This window comes from Temnothorax nylanderi, unplaced genomic scaffold (genome assembly GCF_030848795.1).
Source record: "Temnothorax nylanderi isolate EJ_2023f unplaced genomic scaffold, tnyl_v1.0 TNYL_tig0311_pilon, whole genome shotgun sequence".
Taxonomy (NCBI): domain Eukaryota; kingdom Metazoa; phylum Arthropoda; class Insecta; order Hymenoptera; family Formicidae; genus Temnothorax; species Temnothorax nylanderi.
In genome coordinates, this window is record NW_027249373.1 from 174,022 (window position 1) to 197,728 (window position 23,707).

A 23,707-nucleotide genomic window follows, 5' to 3' on the forward strand; every position below is an offset into this window, starting at 1 on the left:
GGCCGTTAACTACGTTCGTACGTTGCGGACGCATAGGTTGTTGCGCTGCGACTTCTAAGGTGCAACGTAACGTCGCGACGAAGGACGACGGGGAACGACGATGCCCAGATCACCGGGGCATTGTGCGAACTCACTTCGACCCAAAACGTCGAACGCTTGGATCCTGACTGCTTGCCGTTAATCTTCATCTTTATCTTTAAACAAGCACGAAACTAAACCTCTTAAAAGCATGAATCAACTCTTAGTTTTTATCCTCGTAACGTATGATAGTATCATTATTAATAATCATAATAATTCATATAAACATTATTTCTATTTATTCCTTGTTACATATTCTTCTTAGCAATGTCGTCGCGCGGGATGCATAGGTCAATTGCAGAGGAATTGTTGCTTCTTCTTCCATCCTTCTCTCTTTCTTTACACGTATGTGTCTCGTCGGAGTTATGGTTTCCCCCCATCCGAGGAAAAAAAAATGGCTCTGGTCGTTTTTCCCCCGGCGATTGCCTCACTTGTGTATGTTACAGAGTATATATACATAATGTATATAAGCACGAGAGCAGTATATATATTATACATATATATTTGTCCATCCCATGTATAAGTGTATAAGTTCCGCGATGACTCGCGTGTCCTCTCTTTTCTCTCTTTATCTATGCTTATCTATTACCGCGCCCTCACCTATCTTTCTTATTTTTTTTTCCCGAGAATATAACAAAGGTCTACGCATAATGTAGGTAAATTCCGCACGGTATTTCATATATAAGATGACCCTGCAGTACACTCAAGTTTTTCACTGTTTCGTTACTTTAAATAGTACATATGATATCTAAACTGTATTTCTCAATATGCTTATAGTATAATATATATTCATTATATATAATATAATCTAGATTTCTACCGACTTGCGAACTTTCGTCGCACGCGGGTCACGCGTGACGCCCAAACGCGCATTAATAAATTTGTCGTCATCTTTATATAATGCCTATTTGATAGGTACTATTAATATTATACATAATTATATATTTAACGCAAACGCGACGGCGCGATGATCGATCAGACGCGATTTTATCTCCGTTCTTACATCGCTCCGCATGTCCGAACACTGAAACCCGATTGAAATTTCACACGGGACTCGGTATACGCGCGTAATCGTCTACCGCGCTGTCGCACTTATTTATCTCTCTTTACTTTTAGCTTAACGGTAAAATACGAAATACATGGCCTTACAGGATGATCGCTACAGTGATAGTGTTCCTCCCTTCTCGTGATAGATGGTAAAAAAGATAATCATTAGTTAAACTTAATAACGAAACTTAAAACGTGAATATTTGCTCTCGGTAACGCGTGAAACTCTACTCACACATACATCAGTTTACTATTTGTTTATCCTGCCGGTTTACCGGATCCGGTAACAGTGGTATTCGTTTGCAGTTGTTTCTGCCTCCTTAAACAAAATTAGCGGCTCAGCCATATTGCACTCGATTATAATAACTAAAACTAAAAATCAGCGAATAACGCTTAAGTCAAAGGATTGGACATAAGTGTTTATATATCGTGTTTCCAAAGTAAAAATGCAATATTTTTCCAAATAGAACACAATCCTTCGTTTTACAGCCTTGCAGCTAAATATTACAATTTCATAATATTTTACGATAGCAAAATCTATACGCTTGCCATTTTATTAAACATCAAGATATTTAGACAAGAAACATCAGTTTAGAATTTCAGAATCGTACGAGTGAATATATAATCATGTAGTAATTTTTTTCCTCGCGAGAAATCAACGCCAAAAGCATTTTATAATACTCTCTATATAAAAGTATATCTGTGCAGATATAAAAATAAAACTCACAATTCGAAATACCACTCCGGATCGAATGAAATTCTTGTGAAAGTAACGATACACTTTCATACAAAAATTACGGAGAAGTCAATAATTAATGCCACTAACAATGTACTATTAAAGACCGACAGTGATCACAGGACCGAAGTTCGCTCGGTTGATAAAATTTGGAGGACTAGTTCATAGTGTAATATTGACTTTTATCCTGATGTTTCATAGATATACGCACATATAATTATAACGAAATATTAGGTTTTTATTCAAAATTGCATTTCTATTGTCATCCGTGTTTGAATATTCATACAAATAATAACTACGGAATAGAAATGTAATTTCACAGCATTATATTATTGCGTTGCAACAAAAATACGTTTATTTATGAAGCATATATATAAAAATAAATCATCGCTGTAGATGCAGTATCGGTATCTATACTCTCTTCAATTACGAAATTATTTTCGTAATTGATCCAAATCTGATGGTCTTTGATAGTATTTCGTCAGTGTTAATGTAAAGCAATCAATATGACTTATAATCTTAGCTATAATCATGGCTAAACTGCATTCGCCTTGATTTGCATCTGGATAATCGCCTGTACGTCCCAATATTGGCTGAAATATATTTGCAAATAATTATTTTCTAATACATATTTTCACAGGAAAATATACATATAATTAAAGTCGTTATTTCCGTTACTTGCAAATATATTTTGCCCGACACTACTATGCCACCTCATTAATTGGCGAATGCACGCAGACACATTCCTCGCATGAAAATAACGTACAAACATAATCCGAGATATTGACATTATAATTAGTGCCTCTTTGTTAAAATTATGGAAGGTTACTAAAGTAATAACGAAGAAGAATTATTACATGTTCATCATATAGTCGCAAAATTCTTTTACAATAGGATACCCCACTTGCACAAATTTGGAGCGAATACATTAATATGCTCGTTACCACAATCGACTTATCAAGTACAAGTATAAACGAAGCAAAATCAAACTTTGGATAATAATGGTTATGGATAATAATCGCCGTAGCAATAAACAGTCATCAACGTTCTAATGCGCGTTTTATGCGCGTATTACGAGCAATCGCTCCACATCGTCCCGAACGAAGTTCACTGTGAATCTTACGAAACGAAAATGGTGTGCAGCTGCTGCGGCATCACGAAGCGAATTGAATCAGCACGCGAGACACCGTTGATTCAAATGGCGCATGATAAATCCACTGTAATCCAGGTCCTTAAGGAAACGATGAATGGCGCACAATCTTCACACTTCTTCGACGCAATCATATATTAAGTATACACAGCATGTATCATCTTCAAATGCCTTCTTAGTTTGTTTTTTTAGTTTTCGTCTTTCTCGTTTTTTTTCCTTTTCCTCTTTCTCTCTATCTGTCTCTTTCCGGTATGACGATCTAGTACGACGCCAATCCGACACCGGGCGGTGTCGGCACGACCACCGTATGTTGCGGCACAACAGGCGGTGCCGGCGGTGCTAATGGATGTCCAACCAGGACTGCCGCCGCTGCCGGTATCGGCAGGACACCGGATTGCGGTATAGCCGACGGTGTGCTAACTTGTGTCGGTGGCCCTTCGGCCGCGTGTTTGCGCAAGTGTCGCAGCATGTTGCCCTTCTCGACGAAGGTCTTGCCGCAATCCGGGCAACTGTGCGGCCGCTCGTCTGAATGCGAGCGCCGGTGCGAGACTAAGTGTCCTTTGCACATGAAATCTTTGGGGCACAGGTCGCAGCGGAACGGCCTCTCGGCGTTGCTGCCCTTGTTGTGCGAGCGCATATGGAAGAGGAGATTGCCCTTCAGCGGGAAACTCTTGCCACATTCTGTGCACACGAACGGACGTTCACCAGTATGGCAACGCATATGATTCACGAGATGCTCCTGCAACAGAGAATTAAGAAAGGGACATGATGAATATTGCCTATGATTAAGGAGACTCATTGGATAGAGAGAGAGAGAGAGACGCAATTAAAAGTTATGAAATAGGTTTATATTTATGATAACATTAAAAATAATGCAAAATTTTACGCGATACAAAGAAATCTGAGTATTTTATTCTTTAGCGAGTATCATAAGACAAAATTATCTTTCTCTCTTTCATGTAAACCATTAATGTAAACCATGATCAAATATTTTAATAAAATAATAATAATAATAATAATAAAGAAGCCAACGTACCTTTCTTGTGAATGGTTTGGAGCATACGTTGCAACAGTGTGAAGAATCTCCGGTATGTTGACGGAGATGATTATTTAGATGTTCTTTCCTAGTGAACGTCCTCTGGCAAAACTCACACCTATGTGGAGATTCGCCAGTGTGGATGCGCACATGATTCGTCAAATGCTCCTTACGAGTAAATGACTTGGAGCAGAAGTGGCATCGGTGTGGCGATTCGCCTGTGTGTTGACGCACGTGATTGGTCAAATGTTCCTTCCGCGTGAAGGATTTGGTGCAATACTGGCACTTGTGCGGTGACTCACCCGTGTGCTGCCTGACGTGGTTCACCAGGTGATCCTTCCGCGTAAATGCTTTCGGACAGTATGAACAGCGGAAGGGCGTCTCCCCTGTACACATTTTGCAAGCGAATTCGCAAGGTTTGAGAAAAAAAATGTGTTTCCGTCATTCAGAACTCAGTGGAGTTATCCTGCACAAGGCGAGTTTTGCCTGACGCAACGCAATAGAGAGGGCACAATATCGAATGGGATAGAAATCGGGGCAGAAATTTCGATACCATCCAAGTAAAAGATAAATCTACGTATCGAACGTATAAAATTTATATCGAAGTTAATATACATTCCTTCTAAAATTGGACAATGAAGATCAGAGGATCAATCAAAAAGCACGTTGTGTTGCTTTTTTTTTGTGGTCTCTTTTAATAAATTAAAAACAAATTTTAGACTTATGTAGCATTAAAATATCTAGTTGAATTGCTTAGAATCACTAAACAATTCATCGTTGCAAGAAATTATTGAATCTTTATTGTTACTCAGGGGAAAAATTCTGTGTTTACAGATATTCGATATTGCCATGTCCTTACGTTACATCGAAGGAAAGTCAGCTTGTACAGCAATATACTACAGTGTACTCTGATATAAGATACTCTCTAATTTCGTGTATCAAATACTGAAATGCTATCACACTACCATTACTTTAAGCATGAAACTTTCTATTTCGCGATTATATTAAAAGCAAGTACGTATCGATTCCTCTCTTGAATCTCACATCTAATCTAATTGACATTCTACATTAGCTATATATTTGAACTAAAACGGAACTCGAGACTTGTGCCACCCACGATAATGAAGACAAAGTTACAAAAGCTATGGATATTATTTACAAGTCTCCGACAGTGTGAGATATAAAGTTCGTTTTATATGGCAACTTTGTCGGGAATGCGGAATGAGAGCTGTGAACACTTAAAAATGAACGTTGAAGTACTACTGTTAATAGGAGGCGTGGCAATGAGAGCGGTGTATTAGGCAGAACTGCAGCAAATGTCCCTGGGAGATTCGGTGATGATGGGAGCTTATGCGATGATCGTGTTAGGTGTAAACGCGCGACGGTGTAAAACGATAAGTGACGATGAGAGCGACTGAATGAGCGAGCGAGACTTTATGGCGATCCCGTCTAAATGAAAATCAATTCCCATGCAAGTGTCCCGAACCTCAGCTGAATGCGCCAACGGTACAGGGTGTCCCACTTCTAGCGGATCAATGATCGTTAACGATAGAATCTCTTAAGTAACGACGACAGGTCTGATATTCAAAATAACCGTGATACAGTCTTTGAGTTAGCGAATGACAATGAAGGACTTCCGCGATGCAAGCTTTAGAATATCAAATAATTTCGCTTTTATTGTATTCCGATATTAATTCGTTTAATTTCAAGCGGAGCTGCTATCCAAATTCACGTTTCTACTTCAGAGACGCGGAACGATCGCGCACGATATTCTCGTCGAGGGGATAAACGGCTCCAAAGAGCTCGCGAAAGATCGCGCCGTTAAAGCCGTGAATCCAGTAGAAGTAAAATAGCCTGCGTGTAAAGCCAGATGTGTGAAACCGGAAGCGTGTGGAGAGATGCGTGTCTCGACTCGCGTTCGATCGAACCACCTAAATGCGCTGCCTGATGTTATATGAGGTGTGACTACCCTCACAGTCCCTCCCCTACAATATCGATCTCTTAGCCTCTAGAGAGAAAAAAAAAGAAAAAAAAAAAGAAGAAGAAAGGACAAGATGAAGTCTGAATCTTCTTTTCTCTTTCTCAATGCATACATATATATATATATGTATATATAAATAAGATCACGAAAACACAACTACTTTTAATAGAGATACTCTTAACAACGATTATATCGGTTGCCCGTGAAGTGAACATCTGCCAACCGCTCTCACCTGTGTGTTGGCGGATGTGGTTAACAAGGTGTTCCTTTCTGGTGAACGATTTGGAGCAGAAGCCGCATCGGTGTGGAGACTCACCCGTGTGCTGGCGAACGTGGTTCAGGAGGTGTTCCTTTCGCGTGAACGTCTTCGAGCAGAAGTCACAGCGGTGCGGCGTCTCGCCCGTATGCCACATTATGTGGTTCGTGAAGTGCTCCTTCCTCGTAAACGACTTACCTGCGTACGGCAGCGTTAAACAGAAAGAAAAGCACCGAGAACAGGCGCGTTTCATTAGATTGTCAGACACGCAGGGAGATTTTTCTTATATGATAGACGCGTTGCAAATCGCGCGATTGGGACGATTCCAAGACACGGGGGGCTGTTCGCAATTAATCTTCCATTACTAATAATCAATCACGCGCGAGGCGCGAGTGCTCATCGCGATCGTTACGGTTGATCTTCGCCGAATCACGCCGAGCCACATCCTTCGAAAGGTGAAGCAAACATTACTTAAAATTACAAGTAAATTGCAAGGAAGCGCGAGATCACCGAGATCTCGGTTGACGTTCCAAGCGGCTCGAGACTATCCAGGGAACTTTTTCAGCAAGAGAGACATAGTTGACACAGTGCAACATAGTGAATTATTTCATCCTTGTTTAACATTCACAGCCAAACAACAAGGATGGAAACGCTTGCTCTTGCTGGAAAACGCCCCGGATTTCACTCGCGGATCCACAAATCTTGGAGGTCTTACACGGAAAGAACGATTTTGTCCAAGTATCCAAAAATTTAGCTATAGATACAGATTTAAAAATAATCTTGTTAAATTATCAAAATAATTATATAGGACTTTGCAGCATTATTGTCTAGCTTGAGCGTTTTACTATAATTATTTTGATGGTGCAACGAAATTATTTCCTAATCTGTATCTCTGAACGCTGGAAAACGCCCCGGATTTCATTCGTCTAAGATCCATCGATCCGAAAGTCTCACACGGACAGATGGTTCTGCTGAAGTATCTAAAAATTTAGCTAGGTACAGATCTGAAAATAATTTTGTTGGACTATAAAGATAATTCTGTAGGACACTGAAATTGATTGATAGATATTATCAAAACTTTTTGCAGCGCATTATCATTATACCTGAAGGGTTCTACTACAATTGTTTTGTGCGACAAAATTATTTTCAGATTAGTATCTAGCAAAATTTTTAGACACCAGTAAAACCATTCCTTTCCGTGCGGGAAATGCGCGCGCTTGACGAACAAAATCGTGGTCGTGCGCGAGGTTTCTCCCATTTCGAAAAACGAACGTCGGACCGCGGTCAACGCGCGCTTGTACGTATACACGTGTCACGTGACATGTATAGATCGGCGCGCATGCCTGCGACTCCGTAGAACGAAAATACAAATTTCGAATTTCGCCACACTTTACGGACGCGAGATTTCCGCTCGGCGTCGCGATAGCGCGAGGTGTAATCACCAACGAGCGTAATTAACACGTTGCGCAATTAACCAATCGCTGCCTCAACACAATCGACGATCCACGCGTATCTTGGAACATTACATTTTGCATCCAAATATCGAACTCTCGACACTCGCGGGAAGAACGAATTAAATCGGGCTCCGTGCCGTGCGACGTCGAAGATTTTAATATTTTTTTTTTCTCAGCAACACGATTAAACGATACACTTTGCGGACAACTACCGCGATTTTGGTTTCAGACGAAGATAACAAAATCGTATGAAGAGTTCCACGAGAACCAACGTCCTGGCGCCGCTTGGAAAACCGCGAGACGGCGATCTGCCGGCGGAATTAAATTCGACGCATCGCCGATAAAAATGGCACACGCAAAACGTGATCCGTATCGGGGAAACGACCCGGGAGGTCGACACGCGAGCGAATTGACTGATAAAACGGGGGGAGAGAGAGGCGGTAGGCAAAGACCTCGTACGAACCGCTTAAATTTACGAAATAGCAAGTCATGCCATCACAGTTCACGGCCAGACGTTGGGTGAGAAATGAAGGGCCCCCTTGTAGAAAGCCGGCTGGCGGGTTGGAGCCTCGCGCGACTCCCGAGGACTGAGGAAGGAAGAAAGGGGTATCCCCCGTCGCCGTCGGGGCGATTGGGCGGGCGAGGGCAAGCGCACCGACGCGACGCGACTCTCTCTCCTCCTAAGGTTTAGAGGGGCGCGCCTCCTCTCGCCTCCGCGCCATCGCGAAGGAATGCGCACGACCCGCGGGAGCCGGCCGGCCGACCGGGCGAGGAGGGGGCGGCTTACTCGCGATGCGCGATCAATTCTCGCGAATTTTATTTCACCGCCGCGGCAGCGACTGCGGCTGAACACACACACACACACACACACACACACACATTCATATGTGTGTGCACGTGCACGCGCACGTGTGTATGTACGCGCGCACAGAGCGCGTTCGACGTAACTCCCGCGTCCGCGTCGCATCCGCTCGCGTTACCGAGCGCGTGCTCGATTTGAGTAGAGAAAGAGAGAGAGACACACTTGTCAAATCTCATCGATCGCGCGCATCTACGCCGACGCCGGTCCGCGGCAGCGTCGATTTCTCTCCCTTTTTTTTGCTCTTGCGATTCGGGGAAATCGTTCGCTCGCGATAAGCTCAACGATCTCAGAGATGCACAACTCTCCTTGGTCCTCACTCGAAATCTCTCACATGCATGAATTATGAGATTCTTACTAAAATCGATACCTTAAATGTTGAAATTGATTTAGAAATTCTGTTGTCCAATTATAAAGACAAACTTTTTGTAATAGACACGAATCTATTAATAGATGCGTAAAATCAAATTAATTTAATGCTTAATAGTAGAGATATTCGAGCAATGTAACAATTTCACAGTTATTAATATAGTTTTTCTTTCAATCTGCATTAATTTATCAGCCTTGGAATAGATTGTGCATCTCTATAACCGAATATTCTGTTTTATTATCTAATATTGATCAGGATAAATTCGCAAAAAAATATATATGCGGCAATAAAAGAAATCTCAGTACTTCGAAGCTTACAATGCGTTCTCTGAAAAAATGTACACACTGTATCAGTTTTTTCAACGCAAACGTAAATTGAGAAGCGTATACTTTTCATGTCTGTATGTAAAAATCATAATAAGCAATTTGTTATATTGAATCTAGTACATGACATAAAAAGTTTAGAATTAGTGAATTTTCATTCCAGTTGCTTTTTTAAACCCTAGAACTCCAAGTTCCCTGAAATAACATTAGGTGCATCAGAATTCGGCAAGTTTTACAAGATCGCAATTTTAACAATACTTTAACTCCAGCAAATACAGTTAAACATTTCATGGTAAGAATAGATATTTCAAAAATTTGCAACAAATCGGAAAATAGCGGGAATTCGTTGTAGATTTCTAAGGTTGAATCTAAGCTTCTAATTAAATCATTTTCGCTTCAAGAATTTTTCTGTATTTACACTTGACTAATAATTGAAAATAGATTAATGATATAAATAGTATTTTGTCGGATAATACATTATTAAATAATATCGCATACTTACCTTGTTAATGCTTCAAATTTCACTAAATCTACATTGATCATATCTCAGTATATTCGTCTTTCGTAATAAAGTATTTGGTGACAATCTATCGATAGTCATAACGGTAACACGCTTTTTATACTATATAAAACAATTCGCGATCTTTTATTTTATTATAAATCGCTAATTTTAACGTCGAACGCAAACGTGTTACCTTTATGGAGTGAAAATTAAGATGTAATCTGAATAGCTAAGAGTAAAGTCAACGAGACCTCAAACGCAGATATCTCTGCAATAATACACTCAAAAGTTTCATCAACAATATTGAGAAATATCGAATTCTTATTTGGTTTTACTTTAACCGTGATACATGATGACTATAAAAATAACATCTGTATTTCGGTTAAAAAGGTCCTAAATAAGAATCGGAAAGAATCAAAATGTTATTTTCAACATCGCCGATGGTTTGAATGCGTATTATTGCATATATTTGCGATTGCTGACTCATATTTTGTTGCCTTAATCAGTTTTTATTTTTATTTTTATTTCCTGAAATACCAATCAATTTTTTTTTCGATTTAGATTAAATATTGACTTCGCGGGAAGTTTAGAGAAAGAAAATGATCGCGTCAATTCAGAAAGCTTCTGGAATCGTCCCATCAAATATCGTAATTTGTCTCGTTACTTATATCTTATACAATAGAAACTTTTCTTGTTCGCGCGAATTAATTTTAAAACTTACGTTCACGATTATGGGCAGAAAAATATGAAGGACAGACCACTTACCGCATATTTCACAACGGAACGGCGTGTCGTTTGTGTGCGAGCGCATATGGTTAGCGAGATGCTCTTTGCGCGTATACTTCTTGCCGCAAGCTTGGCAATGATGAGGGGTTTCTCCTGTATGCCACATAACATGGTTCATAAAGTGTTCTTTGCGAGTAAAGCTCTTCTTGCAAATATCACATCGATGTGGAGTCTCACCAGTGTGCTTGCGAACGTGATTTACCATATGTTCTTTTCGGGTAAATGTCTTCGAACAGTATTGACATCTGCAAGAATCATGTCAGGATATTCCTTTCTGTTATCTCCAAAGCTGTACGACTTTTAATGATATCGGCATATAATTACTAATTTTATGCCAATTTTTGTTGAGAAGTCACATTGTCATTTACTACATTTATCGACTAGCTTCAATCATCATACTTGGCACCTGAATAAATTATATGAGTGAACAAAGGACCTACCTATATGGCGTCTCGCCAGTATGACATCTCGTGTGGTTATCCAAATGCTCTTTGCGCGCGAAACTCTTACCGCAGACCGTGCAATTGTACGGTTTGTCGGTGGCATGTCTCTTCATATGACGTTCCAGCGAAGGCGCATTCGCAAAAACGTGAAAGCAAACAGTGCAGGTGAACATGGATCCTCCTAGATGACATTTGCCGTGACGTGTCAGATCGTTCGCATTTGAGAACGCTTTGCCGCATACCTGAAATAGTTATACATTCAATACCGATCTGTGTATTTCGAATGAATTGCTACACACATAAAAGATTCGTCGCGTTGTATACCTGACACGTGAATGGCTTTCTCTCGGTATGATATCTGCGATGTACAATAAGCTGATAACGAAACTGGAAGATCTTTCCGCATATCTCGCAAGCGTGGCTGCCAACCGACACGGGCGATGCGCTCGGGCCAGGCGTTGCTTCGCCGTCGCTCGACTTTATATCGAATTTGTTCAATTGGACCTGCTGCACGATTGGCGTGCCATTCTGTATCGTGGTAACTGTCTGTGTAGGCACAGTGCTGCCCACTAAAGTCGTTCCAGCTGCAATCTCGCTCTGCAGCTTTCCAAAAACCTCGTGATACGCCAAGAGTTGGTTAATATCTTCCACATTAACCTATCGAGCAGAAGAAAACAAATGCAACATTCTTAATAATCTTAAATATAATTATTACGGTGATTTTCACGATATCGCGTACCTTGTACATATTTTGTACCATTTCGACGCCGAGAGTCTTGGCCAAATCTTGCTCGTTTCCTGCGCTGATTTTGACAACCGATCCGTCTGCTGTCCTCACGTCCATCATGTGTCCCCCTGGTTTCAAGTCAGGGACTTGAAATCTATAAAAATAGCAGTTATATATTTATCCAGCATCAATAACGACTAAAAAAGTTAAACGTCTTCGCACATACTGGGTCATATTCAGTTGTCGCAACTCCTTCTCTTTCTCGGGTTTCTCGGAGTTGTTCTGGCTTCCTCCCTCGGTAGTGGAGTTACCGCTGATGTTGACCCCGATCTGTTGCTGCTGCTGCTGTTGCTGTTGCTGCTGTTGCATCAAGCTCTGTTGAAGATCTTGGGGTGGTTGTAATTGCAGATCGCATTGAACTTGACAATGAACCTGATTGTCGCTGCAACGCTCGGTGGTGCAACTACCGCCCTCGTCCTTAACTTTGTTATCGTCTCGCTGCGCGTTCTGGCTATGCGCCGTCGGCCCATTGTTCTGAGCGTTCTGATGATTCGGCATCTGATGATGAGACTGCTGCTGCTGTTGCTGCGGCTGCTGCTGTTGCTGCTGATGCAGCTGCTGCTGTGCTTGCGCCTGCATTTGTTGTTGCATTTGTGCATGTGCAGCCAGATGACTGACACTCGCTGGTATATGTGCGCCGTCTAAATTAAGGCCAGGAAGAGATACAGGAATCTGCCAAACATACATAAAGAGGCCTATGTAATACAACGTAATATTTAAAATATATATATTTGTAATTATATATAATTATATGATACACTTTGCTTGTGCGATTAGGAATTAAGAGTTTTAAATAAACAGTTCATGTAGGATTAAACTTGTTCGGCTTTCTTTGATACATTAAAATATACAATTTATCGAGCATTCTTCATTAGAGAGGCCTAAATAATTTGCGCACGCAAAACATACTATATGGAACAAGTAGAATAATAACTAATAATATTTAAAAAGTAGTTTTTGTATGTGATGTGACAAACTATACAAAATGGAATATGTATAACAAAATAAAGTTCTTTGTAAAATTACGAGAAAAATGGAAATTTAAGTGAAATATGAAGTGCCAATATTCGAGCGCTTTTCGATCGTTACAGTTGCCTATAATTGTGCACCTACATGTGCGCCGTCACACGCATCCCCATAAAAAAAAAGAGGTGCGTGTCACCTCAACTCCTGCAAAAGCGTAAATCTAACTACTCCAGATCGGAGTAATCTGTAAGCCGCATTCAGTCATTGTTGTCGTTACACAAAACACGTGCCGCTACACATTAACAAACCTGTGGATTCGACTGCAGGGAACTGTGGTGGCTGCTGCTGCTGCTAACTGAAGGCTGATGATGATGATGCGCGGCTGTTGACTGTTGCTGATGATGCGAGCTGGAAGTCAACGCCATTTCCTGGTTCAGTGAAGAGGCTGGCTCTTTGGAGGATGATGCCTCCCCACCGCCACCACTCCTATGCGAGGAGTTGTGGTGGGAATGGTGGTAGACCGAGACTTGAGGTAGCGGTCCGGGAGGAAACAGATTGGTGAGGACCCAATACTTAGCTACCGAGGAGGCTACCGAGGAGGCTAACGCTACGGCAGTACCTACACGCAGGTCCGCGGATGAATGGGGAGTACTCCCTACATTGCCAAGACTCGCGGTCGCAGTAGCCAAACCACCTGGGTATGAAGGACGACCACTTTGACCCGCGTTTACATCCTACCGATATACATTCAGACATTTGTACAACATTGATAGGGCATGCAGCGGCATGCACCAGGCTGAAATCCAATCGACAAATGCGCCACTTTTGATCGTGTCTCTCTCGCTCTCTCCCTCCCTCTCTCTCTTTCTCTCTCTCTCTCTTTCTCTCCCTCTCTTTCTCTCTCTCTCTCTCTCTAGCACGACATGAAGGATTCCACGGATATTCGTTATCGAAGAACTTGGTCTACCGGAGACAGTGGTGTTTCTGTGTTATATACAGAATGTGAACCTTGAGGAAAACGCTCTATATCCACACCTGTGTCGGGCCGTACGAAGTGATCGTAAAGGGGCACTCGGTTTTCAAACTTAAGTACATGCAATCTGTTAGAACTCGATACGTTAAGATATTACGTACGAAGAAAACGGGAGAAAAGCAAATGTATTAGAGTTATGAAGAGTAAAGAAGAGTAGAGAAGAAAGCGTAAGCCGTCTTGTATATGGATATATGTACGCTACAAGCATTTCTAATCTAAGAGCTATAGATCACAGCAGTTTGACTCGTGTAGCCGCGCAAAAGTAAAAAATATATACTCTAGAGGCATTTATCGTAGGATAAGATAATTGGGAGCAACGAAACGTAAAACGTTGAAAAACTTTGCGTTGAAACAATAACCAAACGTCGTGTGCGAGCTTTACAAAAAAGTTCTGTAAAATCAAGAAATCTAATCTCTGGCACGGGGGCCGCAATTCGTTTCATAGCAGACTGAAAGTGAAACAATCCGTAAATCAACAAAGCTCCATTATACAAATGTCTCAATATATCTAACGTCAGCATGGTGCATCTGTGTAATCGTCATTTGCGCATTTGTAGTTTGGTGTATAGCCTGTTTGCGACTTGGAAGGTACCTCACCTCTTGTTGTGCCTGCGTAGTCGCTGGCAATGCATGCTGCTCACTATTCATCTTCGCTCACTGAAGAATATTAATTAAACGTGTCTGACATACTTCATTTCTCATCCTGCAAAATGCATTATGTAAGGATTAATCTCGGGATCGATTTTGCATCTGAGAAAAATAATGACTAACGCGGGGGAACGGGTCAACGTGAATGCGAGTTTACTCGAGGTTGAAGGAACCGATCGGCGACCTTTAACACAGGCTTTGATTGGCGTGCGAAAGTGGCGTGCGCGCTAATTAGACAAATAATGCGCAACGGCAGGCGTATTGAGTATTGTAACGACTATTTCTCGCGCGATATCGATTCGCAACGATATCCAAGTGCGCACCATATTGCTAGATCGCGGGAAGATGCCTCGGCGCTCCCGATAATCCGCGGCTCTCGGATACTCCGAGAGAGCGTGGGTTTCGGCGCGGTCGGCCGTCGCGCCATTCGAGAACCGCTCGCGAAAAACGTGCTTATCGTCCGTTTAACCTCGAAAAGTCCAGCCGTGCCACGGAGGCGGCGGGCGACGGGCGACGGGCGAGCGGTCGCGCGTAATCGCGCCCGAGTCCGCGTAAACATTCGGCGCGAGAAGCGGGAAGAAGGCGCCATTCGCGCCGATGACGACGACGACGATGACGAGCGGGAAGGAACGCCGCCGCCGCCGCGTCGATATACGCGATCTCACGATTTTAACCTCGCGCGGCGGCTCTTCTCCGCTCGAGAGACTCGTCGCGACGGTCGCGAGCGGGAAAGGGTGAGTCATCCTCCGCTAACGACTGCTACGCGCCATGCCGCGCCGCGCTGCGTCGCGCGACGCGACGACATGAAAAGACTCGAGGGGTCCCTTTTAGCCCCGACTTCTTTCCCTCGTCCCGCTTCCGCGCCCTTTTTCTCTCCCGCGGTTAGAATAAAATTGTGCCCGATATCGCCGCGGGCGCGAGCGCGAGGTCGAAGAGACGGGACGCGGGTCGCGGAAGGCGCGGGATCGGGAACGGGACCGTTGGTCTTGGTAATGGCGCGGGGCTGCGACGGAGAAACGGAGGACGGAAGCGAGCGCGCGGGCAGGACCAGCAAGGACGGCGGACGCCGCGTCGCCCGATTTCGCGGCGCAACGTCATCGTCATCGTTCGCCGTCGGCCTGGTCGCGGCTGGCCTCGCTCGCCTCGTTTCGCTCCTTCGTGTCCGCGGACAAGCAACGAAGCAACGGGGACAAGGGGCCGCGGCACAAGATGGACGGCGCTTACGCGGACTCGGGGCGAGGGGGATTATGGACGCGCGGTGTGGCGCGGAGCCGCGAGGGCCGCGGCGCTACGCGGCCGCGGCCCCGAGCTCCCCCGGGTGCCCGGAACGGATACACGCGGGCTTGGGGTTGGAAACTCACGTGGTGCGCGGTGCCGTCGGCGGTTCTCGCATCTCGGTTCTCCGTCGGCTCCGGGGGCCGCCTCCTCCTCGCCTCCTCTGGCACAAACACACACGCGCGGCACGGGGGAGAGACGCGCGCCCGTCCTCCCGAAACAGGGAACGCGCGGGGAGAGGCACGGCACGCGGAGGGGAGGGACGCGGGGGGGGTTGGTCGTCGTCACCGATCACCGGGGGAAGGGGGAGACCCGCACCGCACGGGCCGCCTGCCGCGCCACGCCGCGGCTCGGCTCCTGTCCACCGCCTCTCTTGACGTCTCACCTCGCCACTGGCGCCCACAAGCAAATCCCGAATAATGGCTACGCGTCCTCGCTACCGTCTTCCCCGACACTCCCGACAGCCGCGACGGGCAGCCCGACGAGGCCGGGACGCGGGACCGTCGCTCTCGGTCGCGGCGGATGCCAGGTCGCGCGAGAATTTCACGGGAAACGTCGCCGGCGAGGCCTACGTGTGCTCGCGGTTTACAGAAAATACGACAACTGTCATGGCGGCCCCTCGCCCACCCCGCAGGAACTTACGCGCGCGGGGCATTGTCGAGGCGCGGGTCGCGCGAGACCGGTCGGTCGGCCGGCTTTCGCCCGGCGGGGGGGACTGGGGGGACTCGGCGATGTCGAAAAATTAATTATGCGACCTGTTTTGCGACGAAAAGTCGCGCATTTGTTTGAATTCCTTGGAGGAAACGCGCCTGCTGGCCCCCCTCTCGTCCCGCCGTGGCTGCGCGCGCAGTCCGCGATTGCGCGCGCGAATTGCGCACTTCCGGTGGCGGGAATACCGCGCGTATTACGAAAGCGCGTTGAAATCTCGTTGCTTCGTTAAGCTTGTATCACACTACGGATTGGGATTGAGATTGCATTGAAATTTAATCGATCGGAATAAAGAAAATTAATTTGACGTTTAGGGAACTGCTCTGATTCAAATTTCAATTCAAACTCGGATCTTAATCCGTAGTCTGGCTGGGTTTTATACGGAATACGGACTTTACTCAGAAGCGAGACCTTAGTCTGTTTTATGATGCCTTGTATTATATTTCAGAAAGAACATATGACATAAGAAATTCTTATATCTGTCATATCATTCTTTGATATTAAATTTTGGTACTCTACTGATATTTTGTAGGTATTATTTCAATATCACAACGACATAATTAAAGAAAAGTTTCAAATGTGTTAACAGAAAGAAGAATGGAAAAAAAGGAGACAAAACCTGAAATATATATTGATGCGTCAATAATAATACTTAAATATCAAGTACACTTTGTCGATCTTAAAAATTTAGATTTTCGCGATTCGAGATAACAAACGTAAGATCTTAGAAAGTCTCGAAATTGCATTTTTTGAAATTTTTATAAAATTCTTGATTTTATAATAGCGTCTTCTTATTGATTTTACTGATATTTTGTTATCGATTTTCGATACTCTTGGTTTTCGTGATTCAACATCCCCAATTTTTAGAAAACGCTATTAGAAAATTCTTGGAGATATGTAAGCAATTCTTGCAATTTTAGATAATACAGTCTTCTTGCTTATTATATTTTCCGTTCTTTGTCAATTATTCAGACTTTTGATTTTCGCGATTCGAAATCCTGAATTCCTAGAATTGCAGTTCTTTTAGAAGGCTCTTAGAATGTCTACAAATCGGAAAATTTTTAGGCTTTTTAGTAGTGCGACCTCTTGCCTGATTATATTCTCCTGATACTTTTAAGATATATTGAATTTTTGTCGGTAATTATATAGATATATATAATTGAGATAATTACAAACGGTCGGTAAAGGAACTAATAATTTTACTGATTGACGATAATCATTGTGATTCTTAGTTACGGATAAGAATTTTAATTCTCAGACTTTCCAAGTATCAGAAAAATATAATTAGGCAAGAGATTACGCTAAATAAAATTTCAAAAAGAATCTTACAACTTACATATTTAAAAATTAAAATTAAGAATCGAAACTTTTAAAAGTTGGCAAACCGTTAAAAGTATATACGTAATAAAGTGAGAGATAGTAATTCTAAGAAACATAATTGCAAGAATTTTAAATCTGAATTTTAAGTCTTGGAATCGTAAAAATATAAATTCTTAAAAAATAACTTTAGGAGAAAACTTTAGGAATATATAATAAGGTAAGAAGTCGCTGAAATTCAAAAAATTGTGATTACAAAAATTCGAAAAATTTTAATTTAATTAAATCTGAAGGTTCGCAAATGTGACGAATCTAAACTCTCAAACATTGGCAAAGAATATATATATTTGATACTCTTTCTTATATTTATTACTAAAATATTAATCAATATTTACATCAATTTGTACAAGTGACCACTTTGGTCATACGTATATATAATGACACGTTCAACTCAATAGTGTGTGTAGTGTATATATATGTGTTCGTTCATATATAAATAAAATTGTAACTGTAAAATTCGCTTTTCCCCACTTTGTCATCATGTTTGTCGTCGCTACACAGCATCCACTCGGCAACCCGAGTGAAATGTGACGAGTTCTTAAAACGCAGTTTATAATGAACATTATAGTGCGCATTATCGGAAATCACATGACACTGTGATCAGTTCCATTGTCATTGATTGCATACAAATTTGTACAATTACAAATTTGTCACGAGAACAAAGTCGAATGAGTCGTTATAGTCAAATACATAAATGCAGATGTGAAGCAAGCAAATAAATATAAAAATCGCAAAGATGCGCTTCGAATGAACAAACGGAAACGTTGACTAGTACACTATATAATATACAATGATTGTTATTAGACGTGTACAATGCAGAGGAATTAAATAAAGACCAATATTTATATAAAGCTCTTACAATTTGGTATCATTGTATCTTTTCTATTGCACAGTGTACTTGAATATATACAAATTAAAGATATAATTTTTGTAAAATAATTCAATATTTAGAACATAAATACAGTTTTGTAGAAATCCAACAAGATTTCATGAAAATGTATCATTAATACTCAACATTTCACGTGAGATCGTCCTAAAGAAATAAAATGGAGACCTGGAGTTTACTCTTGGATTTTACAGATGGCAAATCTTTTTATATGGTTATTTCTTCCACAGTGGTGTAATGAGAGTTCTTCGTACATTTAACGATATTTATCTGTGTCTCAACATTGACCATGGAATCATTTATTACTCATATACTTCCTAATTATCGATATTACCGGTAATATCGATAATTAGGAAATATATGCCGATTATTGAGTATAAACTGTCCAGATGTAGCAGGTATTTTTATTTCGTACGATATTTTTTCACGAGTAAGACAACTGACAAATATCGTAACACCATTACAGGATTGTCAAAAAATTGTTGAGGAAAAGAAAGTCGAAATCGATTGTCTAAACGACGACATTTGGAACATGCGAGCATTCGTAACCACCCCTATACAAGTCTTGTTTGGATATGTATCACTACCAGTCGATATTACAATTCCGTGGTGATTTCGTCTTGTGGTCGAAAACCAAGAATCGTAAAGTCGTCGATGAGATAGTCGCGAGCGGGCGACCAGTCTGACAGGATGGTGTAATTGGCCGCCTCTACGGGGCTGCTCTGAAACTTCCATTGGGGATTCAAGTCGCGGTCCAGGCCGTCGTTCACCTCGCACTCGTCGTGCAACGCACGGATGCTGTTGGTCTCCAAGGGTAGCGCGCCACCATTGTAACTGCGATTAAACGCAGAAATCGTCTGTAGTTCCTGAAAATGCGAGTCACTCGTCGTCCTCGATTCTCCTCGCTTCAGGTTACTACCGTAGACGAGGGGTGTCGTTTGGCCGATTGTCGAGCCGTTCGGGCTGAGCTTCTCGCTGTTGTAAACGCCAGAAGCGCTGTTCTGACCCAAACTCGAGCCGAGGGGACTGCAGTCCTTCGTGTAGCCGAGGCTCGAACTCGCCGGACTGATGCTCGACTTGTCGCTAGCTTGAAACGTCGCGAGCGGCACATTCGCTTGGAATGTGGTGAGATTAGTGGGGGTGCTTCGCGGCTCGTACACGGGCTGATGAGGCGGCGGTTGCGACGCCGCGATCGGTTGCGCCGGTGACGAGGTCATTTGGACGGGGTTGCTCGTCGGCTGCTGCAGGAACGTCACGAGCTGAGCCACCTTGAAGTTATAAAACGACGATAAATATTACACGACTCTGAACGTTGTTTCATACATGTTTTATGCAAAGAAAACAGCCTGCCGTTCAGAGGAAGAAGGGAGCTTTTACGCGGGGAAACATTGTCGTCTAACGCTACACTTCTCGCATACAGCTGGGTATGTGACTCACCAAAGTGCTTTAGAGACTGGCGTGAAAAAGAATTGAAAGTGTGAGATAATATCGGTAGTGCTCGTTTTCGTTTCACGCAGAAATATTCGCGAGAATAACGATCTTACTTCTGGAGAACTGTGCCTTTTGTATCTTCTCAGCAGCCGCTCTGCCCACGAGAATAATCGTTGCCAATCGTCGGGCGGAAGTGGTATCTCATCATCTCTCCTGTTCACGAGGACCAATATCCTCGCTAGGTCACGTAGCACTGGTCTGCAACAATATTAATGAAGATTAATAGGGGTATACGCATATCGTATACACAATTTTTTATTAAAAAGATATATTCAAGAGTTTTATTAGAAAAATGACAGCATTTCTCTTTTTCTCAATTTTTTCTTTAAGACGATCCACCATAAAATGTTAAGTATTAATGATACATTTTTATCAAATTATACAAGCCACTATCGAGCATACTTTTCCAGAATATTTTATTTAACGCGCGACAGATTAATTTCTGCCGCAATGATTCAACGGAGTAACAATTAGAAAAAATACTCGATGACCCGATTTCTCTACTGCGCTTGTACCTGTAGGCCTGAATTCCGACGGCACCGTCTCCGTTACCTCCCGAATAGTACAACTCTCGAACCTGTCTTCTGGTGTCGTTGAGCATAGCGAGGAAAGTATTGGCCTCTCCACGGAGCGTCGCCAGGTGTTTCAGAAACTCTCTCCTCTCCGCGCTGAAATGCACGGGAACGCTCTCAATGAATGTCGCCGTAGGACAGAGCGACAGAGTGACGAAGAAATCATGAAAAGTACCTGTCTTCGAACTGCTGGGCCAGCTTCGCCGCCTTCTTCTTACGCCGATGCACAACTATCGCGCCGCAGAGGATGATGAAGATGCAGATGGTAGCGCCGGAGACCACCCCCACCAGAATCGCGACCTGGCTACCGGTGAGGCCAAACATGTAGCCGGTCTCCCGGCAGATGCGGCCCATGTACTCGTCCCGGGTGGACCAGTCGGCGACGAAGCCCGGTGGGCAGGTATGCACACAGGTACCCTGATACAGCAGCACGGCGCATCTGGCGCACGTCCCGTCCCTGCATCTCTTGCATCCCGTCTCGGACTCGATGCATTCTCCAGCTGCAATTGGTGAAACGCAATCTTTTATTAATCGAATCGAAACAGGGAGCTTTCGAGGAACGTGTAAAGAATTGTTCTTTAAAAATAGCTTAGAGAGATGTCGAACGAGAATATTGATCTCCTCTACGAGGAATTTCGCCGAGCTTTCCGAACCGCGTGCTCGAAATTGCTCGATTTGTCTAAACTTTTCGGAGCTCCTGTTGACGTTAACGATCGCCTAACTTGGGTCGGAATCTCACGGTGTAAACTGTAAACTTTAGAGTTTTACTCTCCGGCAGTCGCTCTCGGCGGTGGAAGTTTGCGCCGCATACAACGGAGTTGACAGTGTCTTTCAACGCAAACGGATCTACCTGCGAGCGAAGTCTCTCCGGGAACGATATTCTTATACTAGCTAAACTTTCGAGCGTATACTTGGCCTTAGCAAAGGTCGGTGCACTCGGCAACTTTGACCGACGTACCCTGCCACTCTCACGATAGGTCATTGCCAGGGAAAAAAAGAGTTCCGCGATCGCCTAACATTCCCATTTGCGACCGTCTCATTTCGTTTAGTACATAACGGCGTGAGATGCAGACGTGGATCGAAGTGTGAGTGGCGTAGCTACTCTGTGCCTTACACTACCATTTCCTATCCCTTCTACGTGTGACCTTCTAGCGCCGTAACACCTTCCGATGTTTCTATAAGTGCATTGCAGTTGCGTCGCGAGTTGTAAGGCAAATTAAATATACAGGATGTTCGAGACCTAGAGAGAATCACTTTTTACCCGCGGATTTTCTTCGGCCAATTTGGAGCCAACTTTTCTTTAGCAGAAACGTCGCATTCAGAATGCATAGAGAGTTACGATTCAAATGATTACGGGAGTCGTGAATAATGCAACACGCGATGGTTTGTAAACAGGAAAATCTTTCGGCCGGGGACTAATAAAATTCTCTAAAAGTATCTAGGTGGTGCAGCTACGCGTTATGTGTGTCAAGCATTTGGGCCACTGCTCGGGGCTGTGGATCATCGACCGCGACGGAAATTCGATTCGCACATTACTTTCCTCGTATTCCCCGCGGCACTCGATCGGCGCAATTACGTTTTTATTTTAATATCTCCGTTCTTCCTTTTTCCCGATGGAATTCTGCTATTTTTCCTGGATATCGTTCTCCAGGCATTGCCATCTTTCAATATCGTTTATTCGTTTACACTACTCTCTTGAAGAAAGATACTCCTCGATATTTTCAATACTTTTTAACAAACATCTTCATCGCGGCATATTGCGAGACTCTTTCATAATCTCGTATTTTTTCCTCTCGGCCCGGTTCGTTCCGTTTCTCTTTCTAGTTACTTTTTTGATATTATTTTAATATCTTTGCTCCTCCTTTTTTTACTCAAATTCTGCTATTTTTGCTCAATATCGTTTTAAGCGTTATTATCTTTTGGCAATAAGTATCGTTTACACTGCTCTTGAAGAGAGATACACTTCACAGTACCCTCGATATTTTTAATACTATTCAAGAACATCTTCATCACGGCATATTGCGAGACACTCGTTCGTAATCTCGCTGGCGTATTTTCTCGTCTCGGCCCGGCTCGTTCCCTTTCTCTTTCTAATTAAGTACTTCTTTGATATTAGGTTTTTTAATATATCTTTGTTTCTTCTTTTTCTCGCTGGAATTCTGCTATTTTTCCTGGACATCGTTTTAGACGTTGCAATCTTCTAAGTATCGTTTATTATACATTGCTTCCGAAGAAAGATATACTTCGCAGTATTCCCCCGATATTTTTAATACGCTTTTCAACAACATCTTTATCGCGGCATATTGCGGGACGCTCATTCGTAATCACGCTGGCGTATCTTCTCCTCTCCCGGCCGTATGCGTCTCTCGTTCCCTTTCTCTTCCTAGTTGCATCTCTTCCTCTATGCTCGGTGACCAGATATACATCACGCGGGGTCACGCTAGAGTGCCGGATGGACAGCGAGCGAGAAAATTGAAAGACCTCGTGCTTGCACAAGGGGGAGAGACCGCGGTCCATTAGTACGTGTATGAGGAATGCGGTTGCTGGTTTCTCGATTATGTGGGTCTATAAACGCGCGCGCACCCGCTCCGTGCACTTCGAGACGACCGGCACACGACCGCGCGGCCGGTCATACACATTCTCCAAGTTGAGAACACTAGGTCGGAGCCCCGCGGGGTCCCCTTCTCCGACGTGGCGTGCTCTATGAAAAAATCACGGGGTCGCCTATTTATTTTATCGTCAATATCGTACGACTCCCTCGACGACGAATGACGGGGAACACTTCTGGACGCGCGATTCCCTCCGGGGAATCGACTTTCTATGCGCTTTTCTCGCGCGTGACAGATGGTTCAGCTCTTCGGAAAATGTGCCGGACGGGCGATTCGTCGACGAAAGCACTGCTTTCAGAGGATCTTACGATCGCAAGAAGAAATTACGTTCTAT

At 43.4% G+C, this 23,707-nt stretch overlaps 2 protein-coding genes across 16 annotated transcripts; both read right to left on the minus strand.

The window, feature by feature from the left end:
* Positions 1-294: 294 nt before the first annotated feature.
* On the minus strand, positions 295-16,346 carry LOC139781021 (uncharacterized). 15 transcript variants are annotated; one of them, XM_071719806.1, is made up of 11 exons: positions 16,116-16,346; positions 14,405-14,510; positions 13,083-13,508; positions 11,975-12,480; positions 11,761-11,902; positions 11,346-11,678; positions 11,019-11,263; positions 10,558-10,823; positions 6,261-6,482; positions 4,048-4,433; positions 295-3,750 (listed from the first exon to the last, which is right to left on the minus strand). In XM_071719806.1, exons 2-11 carry the CDS (start codon positions 14,453-14,455, stop codon positions 3,271-3,273), a joined length of 3,057 nt encoding a protein of 1,018 aa, XP_071575907.1. In that variant the 5' UTR covers positions 14,456-14,510; positions 16,116-16,346; the 3' UTR covers positions 295-3,270. The 15 variants fall into 15 exon arrangements, with proteins under 15 accessions (XP_071575907.1, XP_071575913.1, XP_071575911.1 ...); XM_071719812.1 differs by having other exon boundaries at positions 13,083-13,182; positions 16,116-16,344; XM_071719810.1 differs by lacking the exon at positions 16,116-16,346 and adding an exon at positions 15,817-16,108 and having other exon boundaries at positions 13,083-13,182.
* Positions 16,347-18,097: 1,751 nt separating this feature from the next.
* Positions 18,098-21,746, minus strand: T48 (FU domain-containing protein T48). Its single transcript, XM_071719822.1, has 5 exons — positions 21,533-21,746; positions 20,940-21,264; positions 20,708-20,860; positions 20,246-20,390; positions 18,098-19,969 (listed from the first exon to the last, which is right to left on the minus strand). The coding sequence occupies exons 1-5, from the start codon at positions 21,744-21,746 to the stop codon at positions 19,298-19,300; spliced, it is 1,509 nt and encodes a 502-aa protein (XP_071575923.1). The 3' UTR covers positions 18,098-19,297.
* Positions 21,747-23,707: the final 1,961 nt, after the last annotated feature.